A 23,122-nucleotide genomic window follows, 5' to 3' on the forward strand; every position below is an offset into this window, starting at 1 on the left:
GGCACAAACACAGCCCAGACCCAGTTAATCAGAAAACCAGATTTTTGGAGATAACCTAAGCCCAGTGATACATTCAGTCTGGTCTGTATGATTGATTATAGTGGTCAATACAGGCATTGTACAATTGTTTGTGTGTAGTTATTGATTGTAATAATTGAAAAGTCTTGAAACTGTGCACTGAAAAGGGAAAGACAGAACCAGTAACTTGTTTCTAGCTTAAGAAGGATCAATGTTAATTGTGTGTCTACGGCAGCAGAGCATTAAAACTTTCCCAAGAGGATCTTTCAGTCATGATTAGAGATAGAGGTGGAAGTCAGAATAATCGATAAGCATTAGTTTTGTCAAACAACAAGCGAGCGTTTCTCATTTCGGTGTGGTTTTGAAAGGAAAGATAAGCTCATACAGAGAGGCTTTAACACAGAAAGCCAGCCTGAAGTCTTAATAACAAAGCTAAGCATTCCACTGGAAATCTCATCAGTGTGGAACAGGACCTTTGAACTTTCACTGCAAGGCTTGATTAGAACTTTTTTCAACTTTGCCTTTCAGTAAAAAACACGCCAACAAAAAGGTTGCAATATAGTTTTGCTGCAGGTAAAATACACACTTTCATTTTCATTTCAATTTTGTATTTCATTCATCTTCTGTAATCATGTCCAGAGGCTTATAATCAGTGGACACAAGGCAGGAATCCACTCTGGACAGGGCACCAGTTAAGACAAACTTTACTGGAAACTGAAAAACATGCCAAATCATATACAGGGAGTAATGATGTGTTGAACCAACACTACCTGATGTTGCTTATTTGACCTTTGAAATGCAATCTGCTTTATAAGATTGTATTTTTACTGCCTTTTTTGGGGTTTAAGACGAGTGATGATTCTGATGTAAAGCCAAGCATTTTGTATTATCTGTAATCTCTAACCTGCATAGACCTACACATGGGCAATGTAAATATGCAATACTGTTCTGAAGTGATATAAGAGTACAGGAGGGCATGAAAGTAAATAAATTAAAGTTTTTGGCCCATCTGGTCCAGTGCTTCTTAACTCAAGGGTTATTTGTGGCCCATGACAAATGGATGATGGCCTGCACGTCTGTACTTTAAGCCTTTTATTACTAGGTATTGCTGCATGTGTATAGACCACAAGTCTTGTTTTAGCAATTGTTGTGGTCGGCAAATGAAAAGGTTAAGTACCGCTTTTGTACAAAAAGCAATTTACTCACTACAGTAAAAGGCATTATTCTCTCACAGCCCAGCAAAGTGTATTCAACTTGTTGTGAATGACATTTACGAGGCTATACAAGGACTGAAAAATGCTTTTCAGATCAAGGTCATAGCTGCAAATATAGACGAATGACAATGAACAGCACCAATTACTCTATTTACATCACTGTTTACTCTGACACTGAGTATACACTACAGGGCCAAAAGTATGTGAACATTAATATGAATTTGATCCACCTTGCATCTATAACAGCCTCCATTCCTCTGTGAAGGCTTTTCACAAGATTTTGAAGTGTGTCTGAATTTGTGTTCATTCAGTCAAAAATGCATTTGCAGAGTCGCAATCAGTGTTTTAGTTCAACCCAAGTGTGTTCAGTGGGGTTAGGAACAGATCACTGAGCAGGCTACTGAGGTTTCTTTATATTAAACATGTCTCTAAGACAAACCATGTCTTCATAAACTTTACTTTGTGCTTTGAAGACTGTCTCCAACAGTAATATTTAAATATTAATTAATTTTAAACATTTATATTCACACAATTTATGCTGTTATGCATTTCACCAACCACCTGTAGATCTGTAGACTCAAACTAGTCTCATGTGTGGACAGTGATGCGACATACCTGTATATAAATTTAAGGCCAGATGTAAAAACACACTGTTCAAAATTAAACTAGAAGTCAGATAACCCTCATTTGTCATTGTCCTAAAATAGGCAAAGCCCTTAAACTCCTTGCTGTGACAGTAGAACATCTTCAAAAGATGCCAGTGAATAAAGCATGTATGTCAGGTATGTATGTATTTTAAAACTACAAAATTAAAATACCATAAGGCCAAGTTTATCCTCCAGGTACCTTAATAATCTCTACATGCATAGTACTCACCTGTAGTCAGTGTTGAAATTGATACTACTGAAGTTTAGGAGCTGAGAGGGCAAGATGTAAGATTAAATTGCTTTATGTGTGAATGTCATTTACTCAGACTACAAAAAAGTTATACTGAGCTATACTGAGAACTGTGGGTCATTTTTTAGGAATCTGTGGATCTATGAAGCCTGATTTCACTGTAGATGACACTTACATCAAGATCCAGAAAACCCATGCACTTAACTACCTGTTAAGACTTACATATATTGCTGAATTAGATGTATGCAATAAAGACCAGGTTACCAAAAGTTACAGGACTTCAAGAGCAAGATGTTGTTTTTGATAATTGGTAAAACGTATGCAGCTAGACACTGTTACATGTTTACCAGTGATAATAAGAGTTGCTATAAGTTGAATGACTATTCAGAGCTGTTTAAAGTGATAAAAACAGATGTACTATAAAGGCATGATAAAACACAGGCTATTTAATGTATAGAATGTAAAACACAAAATCTTATCGAGATAAGAGAATCAGGATTGAGCAGATCCTATACAGTTAAGTACCTGTGGTATCTTAACCAGCAGAGTACTCACGTGTAGTAGGCGCTGAATGAACAGCATGCATCAGTGATGGAATACTACAAGTTAGACCACTGACAGTGCAAAATGCACAAACGCAATTCTTATAATCGTTGTAACATTTAATAAAAAAGGTAAAAGCAGCTGTTAAACTTTACTGCGCTCTAGAAAAAGAGCGACTGCTGGAAAACACGCAGTCAAACACACACGCGTGCGCAAAACACACTATAGGCTATATATAAACGTACAGATACATCTATAAATCACAACATACTAACCAGGACGGATCGCGAAGCTTCTGTCATTCACAGATGCCAGTCCAGAAGCTCATGCACGGTAACAACAATAGAACAAAGTGGAAGTGAGGGGAGTAAAGAGAAAGATAGACCCTCCTCCTCCTCCTCCTCCTAGTCCTCCTCCATCCGCGCCTGCTTTGTCTCCGCGCCAACGCAAACGCGCATCAGTGTTTACACTGTCTGATTCATTCTTTGTGTTCATTCAGATTTCTATAGACACTAGGAAAAGAGATGCTTCATCTTTACGGTCCGGGAAAAAACATGTCTGACAGAAACCAAATTCTTCGTCGATAAAAAAGGAATTGTTTTATTCTGGGCTGGGTTCCGCCCAGCTCTGCTCACTGTACTGATGCACTGTAGGATGTGTAGGAGCGCACTGGGCTGTGATGGGGTTAGCAGACATTAGTTGGTACCCCTGGCTCTGTTTTTGTGTTTGGCCGCGGCTGCACAGCTGCAGCGCTGCGGATAAAACGCTTTTCCCCACTGCATTATGACAATGCGGGAGAGAGCGAGAGCGCCTCACGCGTCCCCGCACAACGCAACACCGAGGTTACTGGGTTCATCTGCAAACTACTCAGACCACTCTTTCATTCTGGATTTTACAGTATAAGTATCTACTGGTGCATCCAAGAGTGATGAATATATAACCTCTTTTAATGTTACTGTAAGCCATATGGAAGCAGAGAGCCCACACAGAACCGAGCAGACACTTCATACCTAACAACAAACCTTCTGATTAACCCTACAACCTAACCTGTGTGCATGTGACAGGTGTACATTACAGCTGCAACGATTCAAACATTACACATAAAACACCTTAATTATTCAGAAACTGCATGTTCATACAAAGCCTTAAATGCATATATGCCATAATGCTTGTATTTATTAACACCAAGTCAGCAAAAGAATGTAAAACATCACTTGTATCAGGTACTGTACACTGAGAGGAAAATATTCAACCACTTTTAGATACAAATTATTATTATCTACCATACATAACATTCTGAAAAGACTCAGGGAATTTTTAATGTGTGTAGGGCAAGGCTGAAAATCACTGTTAAATGTGTGTGACCATCCGATACGGTCTGTTATGCTAAACCATCACCACTAAGACTGGGGTTCCAATCTTACTGGTGCTATCGGCCAGCCAGGCATCTACAAAGACATGATTAGCCATGTCTGAAGAGGAGGGACGGCTGAAGTCCTGCAATGGAATAGTACCATGTCCAGGACATTCCTGCCTTGCACCCATTGTTCTCTCATGGATACCGGATCCACTGTGACCCTGACCAGGATTTAAACTTGTATTATTACAAAGTCAATGAAACAGTGAGTAGCACTGTTTCCTCTTATTTATTATTTATATAGAATAAAAAGCAGAAGATATTTTAATATCAGTTTTACAAATTCTAATAATTTGTAAAGTTCTCATTTTATTTTACTAAATAATAATAATAATAATAAAAAAAAAGCCTACAGACAATTTTGATATTTTTTTTTCTTCTAAATATATGTATTTTTGGTAATTAATAAAACATTTAAAATGATTTATGTAGTGGCACAGTACTGAATGTGAGTGTCACACAGCAATAGAGTTCTGCAGACCTGGGTTTAAGCCTGGCTTCTTGTCACTGTGAGGAGTTTTCAAAAAAACATGCAGAAGGTGGATTGGCTACTATGTGGATGCAGTTATGCTATACATTTATGCTATGCATTTAGTTTTAAGTTGCATTGGACCCATTATCACAACAATAAACATAAAGCAATTATCAAAAATGAATTAACAAACAAATTAATAAATAAGCTACAGACATATGGTACACCAGAGCATGCTGTTTATAAGTATAAGTTGCTAACAAGGTTGAGGACATTTGAAAGAAAACAAACATGTGCCAATTTTGCAAACACAAAAGTTAAAGCGAGTACCACATCCCTCTCACATCACCTTGTTCGACTCCTGGTTGCACATACAGGACGATACGCACGTGCAAACCTCTAAGAAAGACTTGAAAAGTCACACCAGTAGTGGAAGCAAGGACACAGACAGAGCTCCTGGATCAATAGAGGTGGACTCCAGTGGTAGAAGCAAGAACACAAAGAGTTCCTGGATCGACAGAGGTGGACTGGGGGTGGGGGTCTGAATTTTAAACACTAATCTGTTTGTCACTCATGAATAGGATTCAACCTTAACATTACCCAGCCGTCACTCAGGCTCCGTAACCTTCTTCCACAGGCTCTGCATTGCAGAGTCGCTCATAGCACTATTCTGTCACTGTGCTGTAGCAAGTCGCACCACCCCCCTCTATTTTACACAGATTTGTGTTAAGAATATCTGTGCTAGTCAGTACAATGTGGGAATAGAGAGGGAATGAAGAGGAAACAAAGGACAGAACCGTACTCAAACTGTGCTGTTGTAGCATCAAAGGTGTTCACCTGCTTACACTCACACCAGGCTTAAAGGTTAATATTCCACTGAGTTAAAATGACTATTATTCTTAAAAGCTTACTAAATAACAATTGCCTTGTTTATTATTACTGATTTATTCAGCACAAGTGGCAAAATGTAGTATTTTCTGTAAATCATTGGCATGTTACTAAAGAGCCAGCAACAAAAAAAGTAGCCTTAAGTCAGGACCCTGGTCAAAACAAGCTTTGAAAGGCACTGAAGGGCAAAACCAACCTTACCCCCATTCTGAGAGTGGTAATGTTGTCTGTTTCTGTTTTGGCATTAATAGCTTCCTATTATTTTAATAAATTACATTTGTTTTACATATCCTCATTCTCAGCACAGAACCAAAACACATTTGCTGATGATGCAAGCAGAGTGTAGTCATTTCCCTGCATAAACGTAAAATAAAGACACATGTGATTTACTCTGTATCTGCTAACATTCCTTCTAGCTTAGGACTTTTTCTGGAATCAACACTAATCTGCACCAATCAGTCAACTGAACCTACAAATTCATCAGGTGATATTTAATCAAAGGAGCATGTGAGAAACATTAAGAAGCCTACCGTCCAGGGAGAGCCAGTCGTGCTGGGAGGTGGGCAGTGCAGGCAGAGCACGGGCTTTATATTCAAACACCACAGAGTTGGAGATGATCTGGCTGCTGGCTGCCACCTGCAGGGTCACCAGGCCTGTGTCATGAGCTACAGAGGAAAAACAAATTCTGCTCATGGTTTGACTTCTGCTTTATATACTTGCATTACGCTACCATAATTGGTCCGCCACCAAATGATCTAATTAATGGTAGTACTATGGGGGTAGCTATCCAGCTATAAATAGGAAATAAGGGGACAAAAAATCATGTATTGCAACAATACCTACTTAGTGCAAGCACTGTGTTCATACCTGGGCAGTAGCATCGCAGCACTCCAGGCTGGATGAGCGAGGCAGGTACTGTGATCTGATCAAATAAGCAAGTGTAGTCACTGCTGGCCTCCTGCCACGGTCCTGTGATCAGAACCTTCACTCCACCCTAAAACACATACATTCTAGTTATGACTTGCACTGTTTACATCAATATGTTTAATATGACAGGACAGCAGACATACAGTGTAATCATTATTCTTAAATTATGAATCTTATAAAGAAATGTTCTCTTCTGTCGGTCATATTCGTACTCACACACTAGACATAGATTTCTATTTTCTCAAAGATAGTTAAAAAATGTCCACAAATAACAATGCTTTACTACTGGTCAAGTATAATCTCTATTAACAGTGAATCAAAACCCATAAGGTTCAACCATCAGGATGTCTGGTTGACGACTGCCATCTAGTGGTTGTTTTACAATAGTACAGAGAAATAACAGTCAACAACCTGATAACCAAGTTAGAAACGTCCTGCTGCAGATTTACTAATATTTGGAATTATTTTAATTTGATATGCTGTCATATCACTTCCTAACAGTTTATGGATACACATGAAACCCTTCAGAATTACACCTTGGGTGGCAAAAAAACTTTAGAGAAAGAATTTTATTGAAGTAAGAAGAGGCTTTAGGTTTAATTTAGGAGCAGATGAAGCATGAATATGATAATCAAATTACGCATTTCAATTAAATACTATAAAACAATAAAAAATCTATACATTTTAGCATGAAGCAGAAAATAGGAAAACATTTTGGGGGGGGGGGTAAAAGCAATTTTAGCATTGCAAGTCATATGGAATTTGTAAATCAGGTTACTAATTTAAGGTTACTAAAAAAAAAATATATAATCATATAATATTTGGAAATCCACACTGGGTGGTATGTTATCCAGGGATATTTGGCACAGCTGTGTGTGAATACTATTCTAATTTAAAAACAGTAATTCACTCACCTCAGGGTAGGACCACTCAGGCGAATAGTCTGTCACCACAAACAGTCTCCCAGTAGTCTGGAGCATTCCCATAGTCCCTTGTGCCACAGCTGCAGACACCACCTCATCCACTTGCATGTATGCCAACTGCCCTGCGTCTGTTCCTAGTGCCCCGGGCTGGGCTGACTGGGGGCTGCAGCATGGCTGGAGACAGAGGTCTGCAGAGTTGTATCCCGCTCCTCCATGGGCTGCCCCTTCTTCAGCAACCTGTTGCGGGGCTGCTCCAGAGGTGACTTGCCCCTCTGTACCTGAGTGAGCCATTAGCTGATGGCTGTACAGCGGGTTGCCCCCTTGTGCCCCAACTGCTGCTCCATTTCCTGCTTCCACTGAAATGAAGTCGTTGATGAGGTCTGAAAACTGATTCCCAAAGGAGACGTCAAAATGATCTAGGCTGATCTCCATAGATCCACCTCCATTTGCTCCACTGGTGGCCAGACCCTGGTGGGCTGCTATGTTATTGAAGAGCCCCTGAACAAGACCTGCTCCTTGAAGAAGAGGTTGAAGCTGCTGATGGGGGCTGCCAGTTGCCCTACTGCCCTCTGTGCCGTTACATAAGGATCCGTTGTTAGTCCCGGTTCCATTTGCTCCAGTACCTGCTGCCATACTGCCGCTCTCTGGTTGTTGAAGGTAGTGCTCTGTAGCTCCGTTAGCATCTGTTCCGTTGCCCACACAGTGTTGCAAGTGATCACCTGGGTTCAGCAGACCATCTGGTTTTTTTTCTTGTCCACCTCCATCCCGTGCTTCTGCGCTGGCTTGTTGTTCCAGACCGCCAACCTCTTCATGCTCTTTACCTGCACCTTGAAAGTGATTTTGGTACTGCAGGAGTTGCAGAGTGCTACCTTGCCCATTCCTGTCAGTTGAGGAGCTACCATTGCAGCTGGACACAGCGTGCTGGGCATGGTGGTGGTGGTGGTGATGCCCATTGGTGCCTGTTGAGTCAGTCTTGATTACAGACAAACCCATGTAGGCAGAGTCATGTGAGTTCTGCGCAGGAGTATTAGTGTTCTGGTGGGTCGTGGTCTGGGTGGACTGGGGTGAACTTTGCAGGAAGAAGCTAGGGGAGTGGCTCTGATGGCCCAACTGAGGGCTGGGTATTGCCTGACCATAGCTGGTGGCAGACATGATGGTAGAGGTGTAGTCCTGCTTGGCATCAATGGCACTAAAATCCATCTGCTCCAGCGTGGTGCTAGGGCTCAAGCCACCCCCAGACGGGAGCAGTGAGTTTGTTGGAGTCAGAGCTAGAGAACTTTGGGTAGAGCCACTGCCTGAGGAACTGGAGAGACCACCTGTACCACTCCCCACCTCTCCAACATGGTAACCCCCTTCTTTAGCCAGCTGTTCCTCAAATGATGTGTCTTCTGTCTTAATATTCTTAATCAGCAAGGGGTTGAAGCCATAACCATTGTCAGCGAGAGGAGGAGAACAGCGGACACTACCGTTGCTGCAGCTGCTTCCGTTGCTGACTTCCGTCTTTAAACCGTTTCCACCGTAGGTCTGGCCCTGCTTGGGGTTATTGAGGAAGCAGTCTGGGTCAAAGTTGACATTGGCCTCAGGCAGCTTTATGCTACCAGATTCCAGGGTGCTGGAAAGGACAAGCTCCTCTGACATGCCAGCTGCCGAAAGCATAGCCAATCTCTCAGAAGACCCTACATCTCCCAATCCCACACCCACTGTCCCAGGAAAGGCAAACTTGTCAGCAGCGACTGCAAGCACCAGACTACCTGAGGCTGTGTCAGGGCCTAGGAGATGAGCATTCGGGTCTCCGGTTGGAGACATGCTGTATACAGGATCTCCAGTGACCTCTGACATGAAGACGGTGGCGGACTGGGAGAGGCTGCTCATGACGGAAGCCACGTGACTGATGCCTGTCACCACTGGGCTGTCGGCCATGTCCGGATCTGAGTTCAGCCCACTGCTGATGGACACAGGAGAGCTCTGTGTGGTATCTGGCACTTCGATCTGGTTGGTAGAGGACACCTCCATGCTATTCTGATGAAGCAAAGCTGGTTTGGGCCCCTTCCCGTTCCTCTTCTCGCGTCCGGCTGATCCACCTGGTCCATCACTTGCCACCCTGCCATTTTTACCTGCTCCATGGGCATGCTCTGTCTTTCCCTCAGACACATCGCTGTTCTGAACTTCAGAGTGGGTACTGCTGTAGGCACTGCCGGAGCGTGGGTCTACCTTTGGGGAAATGATGCGGTGTTTGGCACTGTTACACTTGTGATTCAGACTGCTTCCAGCACCTACAGATATTAGGACCACACAAAAAGATACAGTCTATGAGTTTTGTTATGCAGCAATTCCTTTACAGAAAAGTACCTTTGTGTACTGCAAGAAAAAAGTAAAACCCTCTATCGTTCACTAAATCTCTGCTTGAATTACTCATCATTTGTGGTCCGATACTAACCCAAGTCATTCTAATCTTTAAAATATTTATAATCTATTGTTATCTGTATTATTATTATTATCTGTGCATTACTACTGCTATACTCATTCATATCTCTTATGTATATATAATATTAATCCCTATAAATACACACATCTCTCTCTCTATATATACAGTATATATATATAACAATGTATATTTTTTGCTCATATTATCATTTATACCTATAATGATATCTTTATTTCTATATTTATACTTATATATCAGTATATATTGTTTATAAGAATAGATACACTACTACTCCTATTATTATTATGCCAGATGCACAATTTTGCACACTGTACATTACATACAGTATATGCACGTGGTACATTCTCTACACCCTACTTACTTCTTCTTTTGCGTGTTCAACTAGTGGAGGCCAATACTTTCCCTCGGGATAATTAAAGTATCTACCTACCTATTCCAAATCCAATACAACAAACAAATTGTACATTTTAACAGTGATCTGATTAAACATGTTTTGTGGATCAATGACTAAAATCAAACAACAACACAGTATCCTAACTGTTAAGCATGGTGGAGAAAGCATCACTGTTTGGGGCTGCTTTGCTGTCTCAATGCCTGAACAGCTTTTATTCATTGCTGTATCTCTACATTTTTAAAGATCATCAGTGAAGTGATTTGTCATCTGAAGCTAAACAGAAGTTGGATGACGCAACAAAAGAATAACAGTAAAACACAAAGGTACATCAGCAGCAGGACAGTTTTAAACACACTGTGCTTTCCAAACTGGGGTCAGTATAAAACAAGAAATCTCAGGATGGTGTAAAATTCACCACACTGATAAAGAGTTAAAGGAAAGTGACTGCTGCTAAGGAACAATTTATCAGTTAGTAAACAAGGGTTCACATACTTTTTCAGCCCGGACTGTAAATGATTCATATGTTCAATAAAGCCGGTGTTTGTTCAGAATATGATTACTGGATAAAGATCAAACCACAATATGAGTAATGTTGTAAATTATATAACCAAAAGTATGAGGACACCTGATCATTAGCTTGTTGTAGACATGCCAGTCTTTCTGTGGGAGTGTGTGCACAGTGAGTCAGTGAAGTCAGGCACTGGTGTTGTATGGAAAGGCCTGACAAGCAGTCAACAAACATCACACAAAGGTGATTGTTGGGGTTAAGTTCAGGAATCTGAGTTCTTTCATATCAAACCATGTCTTTATAACTGATAACTCATTTTATACACCCGTTAAATTAATGGGTGTGCATAAAACAATTAAATTCATTAATAAGAAGGGGTGTCCAGATACTTTTGGCCAAATAGTGTAAGTTTAGATTGGTTTGGAAGAATGTGTTTATGCATACAATGCTGCCATCTAGTGGCAAAAGTATACACTGCATGTACAGCTAAAGTCAAGAGATTAAATACACTTGTTAAAGACAGGTATGTCATACTAGTCTTGGGATTTTAATCATTTCTGATGTGACTGAATGACGGAAACACATACTGCTATTAGGCTGTTTGTCCCTCAACAGCTTTTTAAGGAATCAACAACCTTCTGTAACTACTTAAGAGTGGAGGCTGGTATAGTCACAATGAGAAGAGGGGCAACCACTAATTAATGCAAATATTTTTTTAATGTGATGTCACACGGTCAGGTGTCCACATATTTTTGACTATATAGTGTCTCCTAAAAGTGCATATAAACTGTTAACTGTATACACATTTATGTAATGCATGCACTTAACTATAAGTACTATAACTATAAGTATATATACTGCATTATTCTGTATTATCTCACAGTTTTTATACATCAAATTCAATTCTGTCAATAGTACTAAAAAGTCCAGACTCTGAAGAGAATATCATTTCTATTTACTGTGCATTAAATCACTCATAACCTACACTTTCGTCCTACCTTTACCCATTCAATTTAACAATGATTCGATGCCTTTTTTGCTTTTTCTCCCACGTCTCGCCCTTACCCAGCGTCCCTGTGCAGAGGCAGTTGTGAGTCCGGGGAGGTGGCTTGGTCTGGTGGCTGTCCAGGATCTGCTGCACCAGCTGCTCAGCCGAGAAGCCGGTGCTGCTATTCCCATTGCTGCATGTCCACTTGATGCCATGAACTGCCGGAAGAGAGGAGGAGACAGAGACGTCAGCCAGGCAGCCACACAGACCAGCGGGCAGCGCATGACACCCACCACCTCGCCAGCCCCCTCCACTGGCACTGCAAGGGAGAGACAGCCTCACACCCCGTGACCAGCCTCGCTGTCTGGTGTTACATACTAGCAGCAATAAAGATTTGCCTATAAACACCCAGACCAAGCTCTACAAACCAGAGGTCAGTTGCCAAGATGCTTTTGTTGATCTTAACTACATAGAAGAACCTACACAGAACTACACAAAATAATTTTCTAAAAAAACGTTTGGTTAAAAGGCTGACCAAAATGTGCCACAAAATCTGGAGAACTGGACAGCAGAATGGAAGATAGATAGATCGATAGACACTTTATTAATCCCGAAGGAAATTAAGGAAGATGTCAGTTTATATTTAAATATTACAGAAAAAAGAAATGATGAAGTGTACAAATATCGTACAATCTCTCTCTCTCATCACATCTCATAAAATGATGCTGAAGATGATTAAATGCAGACGAGAGCCTTATGTTGAAGGAAAACTACCAGATGTGCAGGCAGGATACAGATGCAGATTTATGCTGGATTATAAAAAAATCCAAAGAATTCAAGAAGGAAGTCATCATACGCTTTATTGATTACAGCACTGATCAACAAGCCACAGTCCTGACAGAAAACGGACTGGATTCTCACTGGAGTACTCAAGAAGTAAGACAAGGCTGCAATATATCACCGCTCCTGTTTGACCTGTACACTGAACATATATTGAGATAAACAGGACTGGAGGAAGATGATCGAGGATTCAAGACTGGTGGAAGAAACATCAATAACCTTCAATACACGGATGATAGAACATCTCTAGCAGAAAATCAGGAAGACTCGAAGGTCCTCATAAGAAAAGTTAAAGAACAAAGTGAAGAGATGGAACTTCAGCTCAATATGAAGAAGACAAGTCAAAGTCCAGTAACTTTACCTTTGATGAAAATGATGATGGAATGTGGCACAGCTTTTGCCTCCTTGGATGAATTACTAATAGCACAGGATCCAGCAGTCAGTAAATACAATACAGACTAGCACTTGGCAGAACAAGAATCAGAACTGTCCAGCCTATTGTCTTCTGTGTGGTTGTTTATGGACATAAAATCTGAACCATAAAAAAAGGAGGACAAGAAGAATATCCATGCCTTGAATCTTGTGGTGCTGGAAGAAGAGGGCGACCAGCACCAGGATGGCTAGATACAACTAGATGAATAATGAACAAGCTATTCAGAGGTCTGAAGACCCAAACAGAAAACAGTAATGGGGTCATGGATATGGTCATGTCTTAACCTTTTTCAGTCTTATGGCCTGGGGTAAATGTTGTTGCAATCGTTCGTCTAGCAGGAGGAACTCCCTACATATATTTATCCATAAGCCAGTCAGTAATGCAAATGACATACAGTATATGCAAGTGTGTCCTGTAGGTAGTTATAGACTGTCTTTTGGTAATTTGTTGGGATTTCTGTTGGCAGAAAATTATTATTGGATGGATAAAGGTTAATGCACAATGGAAACTAGTACTACCAGCATGGGAAAGTAAGCACAATGCAGTAATACACTGTCTGTATGTAGATGCCCGACCAGCTGAGAGCACCGGTGGGTTTTCAAACCCTGGATCCCAGTGGTAGTTGGTTAGTGTACTTTACCACTGCGCCACCTGAGCACCCAGCAGAGATTCTAATAGGTCAAAATAACCTCTGGTTGACAAAACTTAAAACATTAAAACCTGAGATTGACATTAATTAGGTTTTTTAATTATTACACCCCGTGTAGGCTCTCTCCAAACAATCTGAGTTTCTGACCAGCCATCATAACATTCATGTGCTCCTACCAACTAATTCTGCTATTTTTCCACTTGATTCAATCAAGTACAATTTTATGAAATATTTATATTAGAATGTGCTGCTGAGATTGTACATCCATAAAAACTGGTTGTAAGAAGGCTTACACGATGAGGCTATTTCAGCTGCATTTGCAACAATACCAGGTATCCTAGACGCAATATGGACCAAAGTAGGTTGTAAAAATTTAAAATGCTCCCAGATGTGCTGAACAGACATTTTAATTTATGGAAACAGGTGTAAAGATATAAAAATATGCCAAAAATATGTCATCGACAGAGCATCACACATATTTATTTAATAAGCTCGGTTTTATTGACGTACATACTTTTAAGTCAGCTAGTGAACAGCTCACTCGGCTTCTGTATGAGAGCCTTGGCATGCAGTCCATGTGCTGAGTGTGCTGTGATGGGACTGGCATTGGGGCATAACGTGACATAACAGGAGAGGAAAACTGATGCCATCTATGTCTGTACAAACATTCTTTCTGATGTACTGTTGTGCTGAAAACAGACACAACCGCCAATTAATGCAATCAACATCACCAGATTATAAAGACATTGAACATGGAAAAAGCAAAGCACAGTGCACATATCTGAACAACCCAATAATGTGTGCACATGTGGGCCACTCCAAGGAGCACATTTAACCTGAGTATCTAGTGCATAACCGACTCATTTAAAATGCATGACTCGGATGCTGGAGAGTGAAGAGAGAAGAGTCAGCAGATCCTCTGTTTTTCCTGACTTTGCTAAAAACATCTTGTGTTACAGTATTGTATTCTCTCTAGATGGCAGTATAACACCAGAAAAGCCTGACTTGTAGCAGAAGGTCAGTCAAAGATATCAGGACGTGAGTGGTGTTTGCTCGCCCTTTCCTTATTACCACACCACATCATGAAGTTAATGACGCAGTGAAGTGTGTTCAGATTTAAAAGTCACTTAAATATGCAGACACTTCCCCAGACTATGAAATGAAGCAACCAGGAACAGTCAGAACTCAGAGATTGGACAGGCCTCTCCACATGAACTGAGGCTGAAGTCAGTTCTGAGTCATAACCGACTCCTGTGGTCTGACTTTTAAAAGTTTTATCTTACTTGCAGCACATGTTGATCGTTCGCTTTGAAGTGAAAATGACAGCTACCTGTCAATGTATTGAGTGAGTCAATCCTCTGTACGGACTTACATAAGGTCATGCACACTGCCTGCTGGAGGAGAGTTGTCAGAACTGCTCAGGAATGATCTTTCGGCGTGTCAGGCATATGGTGAGCTGTTCTATTCTATTTGAGAGCTCTGAAGGGCTGCTGCACTTATTTGCCTTTAAAATGCCCTCAAACTAGCCATTTCAAACACTTCGGTAATCTACACCAGGGGTTTTCAAACTTTTTTTCAAGTGACCCACATTTTGTTAATGATTTTTACTATGACCCAGGTGACACAAACAATGTGATAAAACGAAACAAAACAAATAATATCTAATTAATAAAAATGGTGATTTTTTCTCTGCGATCCATACTTTTTTGGCTCAAACCCTAATCTACACTATGTGCTCAAAAGTATGTGGACATCTGACTGAAGATTGTTGGACACCCCCTTTCAAAAATGTGTACATTTATATTAAGTTGCACTCAACGTTTTGCAGCTATAACAGCTTCCATTCTTCTGGGAGGGTTCTCCACAAGATTTTTGGAACCATCTGTGAGAATTTGTGTCCATTCAATCAAAGGAGCGTTTGTGAGGTCAGGGACTGATGTTGGATAAAAAAGCTTACAACTCATTTATCCTGTGTGGAGTTTGCATGTTCTCCCCGTGTCTGCGTGGGTTTACATAGGAGACTGAATATTATTCAGTAGACTGTAAACGTTTTGGTCACAATCATTTTGGCTCCTTACACAACGACTTGTCACCTGCTAACTTGAAGGATGGTAAGAAGACCATTCAGCTACATCATATATTAAAGTACTAGCAAACCAGAATACCATCAGCAGATATAAAACACAATGGCAGATAGCAAATTCATCTGTAGAAGAAAAAATTTCCTAAGGAGGGTGTAAATACTCACACATGGGTTTGAGCTGGCTGATAAGCTCCTCTTTAGTCCATTTAGCCCATTCCTTCTTATCTGTGTTGATTGAACAAAGGATTGGCCCACATGGCTTCCCACAATCTTCTATAGCTGGCACGTTAAGGTAGTGTACCAGAACGATGTCTGGGTTCTGGAGAAAAAGACGGCCACAAGGAACACAGCATGAGCAAAAAGTGCAAAGGACACATGGAAAAAGGGAGGGAAAATAAGTAAATGGTTGTTTGATGAGATGAAAGAATGAGCATAACAAGATGGGACAGAGGAGGAGGTGTTGAAAAAAGACAAAAGCAAATGGAAATTGAAAAGGAAGGAAGGAAGCAATAGGTCAAGGTTGTTACTTCATAGAAAATGTGAAAAAAAAAAAAATCTCCTTGTTGGTCTATGACTGGCAGAGCTGGAGCACTTCTATTGAATAAAACATTTATAAAATATTCATAAAAACATATAAGATAGGAGGTGAGAAGCTTTTCCTGAGCCTGTCGGATTCAAACTGCACATCGTCGGACGTGAAATTAACCCATATGGTTACATACATACCAATACAAACACATACCAACACAATCCCATATTCTGTTCTGCAAATCCAGGTAACCAGAAACCAGCTTGTAGACTGAAAGAGAGTTTAACACGAGCGATGTGGGTTGTTTTGAGATGGGCGACAGGAGGTGGGAGTTGTTAATTGGCAAGCTTGAACTGAAACACAATCTCTCTCACACACCTTACCTGATCTTGTAGAAAGCAATGCCCTCAATTAACTTCAAAGCATTTGCAAACTCTGAACTGCCACAATTCATACCAGACCAGAATTACAGCAATAAATTACCTAAACTGACAGCGTATGAGTAATAGGTATTGCTTAGAGCACATTAAGCTGGCGTGGGGCTGCATCGACCATGTGAAGGCGATACGAATAGCTTAAGGTACCATGGCAATCCGGCTGCAAACCCTTTCGAATGAGTAATCAAACTAATTCTCTTAGCGGGAATTCACAAAGGAAACGCACCTATCGACTCATATTTACACTATAGAGCTAGAAGGTACTCCCGGATCAACTGTATGCTAATGTGCTAAATATATTATGCAAGTCTGCTAGCGTAATGCTAAAAGGTCCTTGGACACTTGAAGACGATTTCAATGTACAGTGCATGAGGAAATGAATTTGTTTCAATAATATTGCACTAAAATTATTGTTACAGAACAAACAGCATTTCCAGAAAAGTGCAATAAAAACAAGAATCTGTGTTCACTGACCAGCATAAATATACAATGGGATGCCTGCAGCACATTCCAAAACAGTTGGGACAGAGACATGTTTACCACTGTGTTACATCACCTTTCCTAATAATTACACTTTAATGATTTAGACGATGAGGATAGTAACTGTTTCAGCTGTAAGTGTATATTTTTACCCATCTATGCTTCATACAAGACTTGCTCAGCAGTCCATGACAAGCCATATATTTTCAATAGAAGACCGATCTGGACTGCAGGCATGCCAGTCAAGCACACACACGCTGTGCCTATGAAGTCATGCTTTCTCTTATTTTGCCCCATCCTATATTATTTATCTATGGAATTACTTTGTGAGCATAGGTGTAGTCAGTCTTTACCAAACTGTAGCCACAAAGTTGGAAGCAAATAATTAATCAGAATCTTTTTGGTTCGAATAAGTATCACCTGCTTAGTTGTACAGCCGGCTCGACCAGCAGAGGTCACCAGAGTGCACATGGGAAGTGAGTATATTTAAATTAGAACAGTTCAAATGAACACTGACTGACTCCTCCCCCCAGTCTCACTTTATGAACGATAAAATCACTAGACTTGAGTATCAGCTAGAAACATTTAGTAATAATTGTATAAATGAATAAAGTGTCCAGGGTAATTACAGACAGAAATCCAATACAGGTGCAAACTAGATCAGGGTAAAACGTTTCGGAGTGTGCAAACTGTTGTTACCATTTGATTATCTCCTTGTCGCAATTAAAATTGTGTCCCCACCTTATTAAACGCACGGAAATAGATTTGTAGATACGCAATCCCTACTAGGAATAAAACTCTCACTCTCTCTGTTGCCTCCATTCCTTCATTAGTGGCTCTTCTATCCTCTCTTCCTTTACTGTATGACTAACCCCTGAATTCAGAGAGCAAGCTAATCACAGTAATAGCTCCATTACCTCGGCACGCTCTACTGAGATCTTATCATCAACCAATTTAACACAACAAGAGGCGTGTGCTCCACGTTCTACGCCATTTGATAATCCCAACTTCTACAGTCTTTTGTCTTTGTCTCACCTTAACAGTTCAATTTCCCCAAACAGCCCACCTACCTGCCCACACAGAGCAGGAAAGTTCTCCAACACGACGGCAGAGACTCTGGAATCGACTTCTCCTCTTGCCTTCTGTCTGACAGTCATATTAGCATTTTAATTTTGCAGCACTCTGCGCCAGATTGGAGAGGGGAAAATGAAAATTTGAAGGTGCTCGCACGGTACCTTCAGTGAATGTGAAAAAAAAGTTGGCGGATTTCATCTCCATCTCAAACAAAAGCAAAATTGGGTTGTGTTTTCTCTGCTATGTGAGCTAAATATAATCTTGTTGCTCACACACAGGTTTTCAAATGTACTGATTTGAAAAGACAATTGATTGGAAATTTAAATTTTAAAAAACAAAACCATTAAAAACACTGCTTCTGTATATTTATTTACTTTTTTTTTTTTTTTTACTGAAGGCTTAATGCTGGTCAGGGTTGTGGTCCTGTGTCATCACAAAATTAGCCATTAAGTCAGTCACTTACAGTTTGACTGTGCCGAGTTTGGTGGCTTGCAAAAGCCCTGACCTTAACGCTACTGAACACCCTAGGATTTCAATAAGAAATTGGAACATCAATTGCTGGCCCAACCTTTTTGTCCAGCATCTCTCAGATGCTCTCTGATGCTCTTCCCTCACAGGCACACATTTCTACATACACCCTTCAAACTGTTGTGGAAAGGCTTCGACAAGTGGGGGCCAACACGGTACTTTCACCCATTGGTTTGAAATGTGTTGTCCAACAAGGTCATGATTATGTCTCCCAATATAGTGCATATAGTGTCCATAAAGTGCATATAGTGTATTTCAAGCAGACCCCCCCCCCACCCCCCCATTGCTCAGGTCCTAAAAACAAGCATACAATCTCTACAGATGTTGGTAGACAGTGAGTGTCACATTCACTATGAAGTTCCATTCTGCTTCTGGGAGCAACATCACTGACCTCGATCACCTAGTTTTTCTTGGCAGAGCAGCTGCAAAGATACATAAAGTCAACATGCACAATCTGAAGTGGTGTAAAGCACACCCCCATTGGACTGGGTAAGAAAAAAATCATGGTCTGGAGCTGTTTTTTGGGCTAGCGAAATCTTAACGTTAAGCAAACAAAGCATACAGAGACGTTCCGGAGAATCGTGTGCTTACGACATGGTAATAATAATAATAATACATTTAATTTGTAATGCACTTTACATTTGTGTACAAATCTAAATGGTAGTGACAGTTTGGTTTACACCATTTCCTGTTTCAGCATGATAATGCTCCATGCACAAAGCAAAGTCTATAAATGGTTGTTGAGTTTGAACTTGAGGTGCACAGAGCCTCAACATTAAATTCAGTCGAAACCTTTGGGATCAATTTAAATTGAAACAAGACCTAATCACCCAATATCGGTGGCTGACCTCCGACAAGACCGGAAAGCCTTTACAGAAAAGCAAAAGCTGTTATAGCAGAAAACTGGCCTCATTTCAATGCCAACAGTTCTGGATGGAATGTACAAGTGCCAGGTGTCCAGCACCTTTACGCCCCAGTAGAGCGTTTTGTATTGATAGCTCACTGTCACTACTGTAGTGGAAGTGGAAGAGCAGAGCTGTAAGTGATCCCAGTCAGGGGTAAAGATTCAGATATATATGGTGCGCGGTGAACAGTGACACTTTCATTGAATTGTGCACTGTGTTGTTGTTGAAGCCCGAGACAGAGGCAGAGTCGTGACCTTGAGCTCTCGGCTTCCTGAGCAACGTAGCGACATGCGAAGGTTAGAAGGAATAATAAAAGCGAACGTGTGCTCTCCGAGAGAAAGAGACAATCAATTCTCCAATAGAAAATTTCATGAATGCTTTAGACACCTTGCTGAGGTGTAAAGATTCTGTACTGCACAGTGCATCGCTTTATTCCACATCACTGTGCACCAATATCATTTTATTCTACTGCTAATTTATATTACTGTGCACACACCCCTTATCCAAGCCATCAAGCAAAGACCACCTGCTAGCGACATATTGGATTTCTTCCAGAAATGAACAGCCTTATAATACAACAATGTTGACATTTACAGACACTGACTTGCTTGATTGTCTTACATATGAAGCTAATATTTGCACATCCTCCTCCATCCCAGTGTGCAGCGTACTGGACACTTTTCTAGCTTTTTTTTTTTCTATAGCAGCAGTTTCATCCCCGGTTTTCTATAAAAATAATTCTACTGATTTACATTACACAGGAAAATGCAAACGTGGAAACTAAAAACATCACATCCACATGATCTTGCTGAATGTCACATAGACTTAATATTATGTTGGTCCCGTTTTGCTACTATTTTAGACTTTCCATGGGATTTTAAAACATGACTACAGGGATTCTCTTCAATTTGGCAGCAGCGCATTAGTAAGGTCAGGCAATGTTGTTTATTCATAAAATAAAAGAACCCAAACACAATTCTTCCCAATTCCACCCCAGATATCTGCTTAAATACAACCAAAACATGGAAGCTTGAAGTAAGTGCACTACAGGGCCAAAATTATGTGGACATGTGACCATCAGCTCCTAGAACATCTCTTTCCAAACAAAACAGCCCCCTTTGTGACTATAACAGCATTCGCATTTCTAAGATCAGGCACTGATGCTAGACATTCAAATTCATCCCTAAAGTGTTAAATGGGGTTAGTGTTAGGGTTGTTTGCAGAACACTAAAGTTCCTTTACACCAAACTTGTCAAACCCCAATTTCACAGACACAATCATGGTGGAACTGGAAATGACCTTCCCCAAACCACAAACTTGAAAGCATGTAATTAATTTGATATAATTAATCTTACACACTTGTAAGCAAAAGGTGGGGCTGAAACTAATGACACACTTCAATCATTAGCAAGGCTGTCCACATACTTTTGGCTTTCACGTTTATGTTGAGAAACACTTTGAAGTTTTGTCTTAATGTTCCAGGATATAAAGTGATCAGAAGAGAACGAGTACTGAGCAACTCGCAGCTTCTGTTCTGCCTCTGTCCTCTGTACCCAGCGCACGTCAGCCAGTGTCTGACCGAGATGTTAGAGTCAGTGAGGCAGAACATTTGGCAGTGATGTGGAGTGAAAGCACAAACTGTGAAAAATGCAAAAAAAACTTTGTTGCAACAAACATACAGGATGAACTGTTTAAAATGCAACACATTCCTCTACAGATAGAAAAACTTTAATAAAAGCAAGAATTTGGTTGTGTTTTTTTCTGGTATGTGGCTGAATACACACAGTTCTTCAAATTTACTGATTTTGGATTTAAAGGAAATTGATTGAAAAAAAAAAAAAAAAAAAAAAAAAAAAAAAAAAAAACACTGCTTCTGTTTATTTATTTACTAGTTTGTTTTTTACTGAAGGCTTAATGCTGGTCAGGGTTGTGGTGGGTCCTGTGACACCCTGAACAGGGCAGTAATCCCACACATCATTACGAATCTATAGCCATTAAGTCACTTAGTTTGACTGTGTGAGTCTGGTGTGAAGGAACGTCAGTGACTTGCAAAAGCTCTGACCTCAACGCTACTGAACACCCTAGGAATCAACTTTGGACCAAACCTTTTTGGAGTGAAAGCACAAACTGTGATAAATGCACAAAAAATAACACCTTATTTATGGCTGATTCATGAAAATGACCTGTAGTTACAAGAAATCGATCAGAAAAACAGTTGTGGTCGATCTAACCAAGCCCTGTTCTGGTATTTAAAGGGAAACCCTGACCTAGGCAGAGAGGCTGTTATTTCATACTTTCTCTATTTTTTTTTTTATAATAGACTGAACTGAGCTCTGATGTGTGCTTTCAGTGTAGTCATGTTTTGAATGCCTATTTGATTTCAATTTTAATTGTTCTGTGAACAGTGACTACCATACTGATAAACCTCACAAAGAGATGGGCTATTTATTCATGCAATGTAAGTGAAGAAGTTTATCTGCATATTTCTCACATAGGGTTGACCGTTAAAAAATTAAGAAGGTGTAATATTAGACTGAAGCTAGTCTTAGCATATAAAGAGTATGATTTTTTTTTTTTACATTTTATTATTTCTTTAAATTGTTAAAGGTTTTACTTATTTTCTTTTGATTTGACAGAAGAGAGTTTCATAGATCAACACAACACAAAATCTATTAATGTAAAATGTGAATTCATAAGACCTTTTAACCCAGTCATGGCCGTGCTTGGAAAATTCTTTTCATATCGTAGCTTACTAATTAGTAACGTCAGTTAGTAACGTAGTAACGTGCAGTCTTCTAATTGAGCTCAACCGTGTTGTACAGTATAGCTTTACAGCATCTGCACTTTAGATTCACGCTTTTGTTGTCTCTTCTACTACTCTAGGTTTGCTAGTATGATGTAGTACATCTTTTAAAATGTATGATGTTATAATGCTTTAATATTATATATTATTTTTTATCAAGAATTCTTTTCCATATACACCTATAATTAATTTATAAACACATAATGAAAAAATAAAATAATTTTGCTGATGTGTTGTCTGTTCTGCTTTAACACTGATGCAATATGCTACACTGAAGTATAAGCTCAGCCTCGTATTCATTAAAAAAAAAAAAGTATAAGAAGCACTAATCTTGCTTGCTCTGCTTTTTTCCCATGGTACGAGAGCTGCTGTTGCTTATGGCAGGCTGTTCTTGCTGCTGTAGCTTGGCAACAGGTTTCTGCGATCACCCACGCACAAGCATTACGCATACTTTTCAAAACATAAAAACACGTTCCATCCTGCCAAAGTCAGTAAATAAAGTGTGAAAACAGGCTCCATTGGCCTGCTTTTTTATTACACAGGTCTGTGAAGTTGGGGTGACTGGTCTGTGTGGCGGGGACAGTGCATCAGATGTATGTGCATGTAGGGCTGTAAGCAGTGCAGATTAAATGAATGAAGGTGAGAAGGTGCAGTGCAAATCTGCCTTATTGTGGCCTTAATCTGCCCTCACAATGTCACCAATCATGCACAGGGCACCAGGGCCGC

General features: G+C 40.2%; 1 protein-coding gene across 6 annotated transcripts in view; it reads right to left on the reverse strand.

Annotated features, from left to right (window-relative positions):
- LOC134301560 (calmodulin-binding transcription activator 1-like) overlaps positions 1–23,122 on the reverse strand; it is a 244,027-nt gene that overhangs the window by 14,689 nt on the left and 206,216 nt on the right. For 5 of the 6 annotated variants that reach the window (XM_062986317.1, XM_062986316.1, XM_062986315.1 and 2 more), the window contains exons 3-6: positions 11,713–11,853; positions 7,291–9,572; positions 6,317–6,443; positions 5,980–6,114 (exon numbers count right to left, since the gene is read on the reverse strand). In XM_062986317.1, the coding sequence (XP_062842387.1) occupies positions 5,980–6,114; positions 6,317–6,443; positions 7,291–9,572; positions 11,713–11,853 (2,685 nt within the window). Of the gene's footprint in view, positions 1–5,979; positions 6,115–6,316; positions 6,444–7,290; positions 9,573–11,712; positions 11,854–15,805; positions 15,960–23,122 lie in introns of all 6 variants that reach the window. The other variant, XM_062986318.1, reaches the window with a different exon arrangement.

Source organism: Trichomycterus rosablanca, chromosome 24 (assembly GCF_030014385.1).
Source record: "Trichomycterus rosablanca isolate fTriRos1 chromosome 24, fTriRos1.hap1, whole genome shotgun sequence".
In the NCBI taxonomy this organism is placed as follows: Eukaryota; Metazoa; Chordata; class Actinopteri; order Siluriformes; family Trichomycteridae; genus Trichomycterus; species Trichomycterus rosablanca.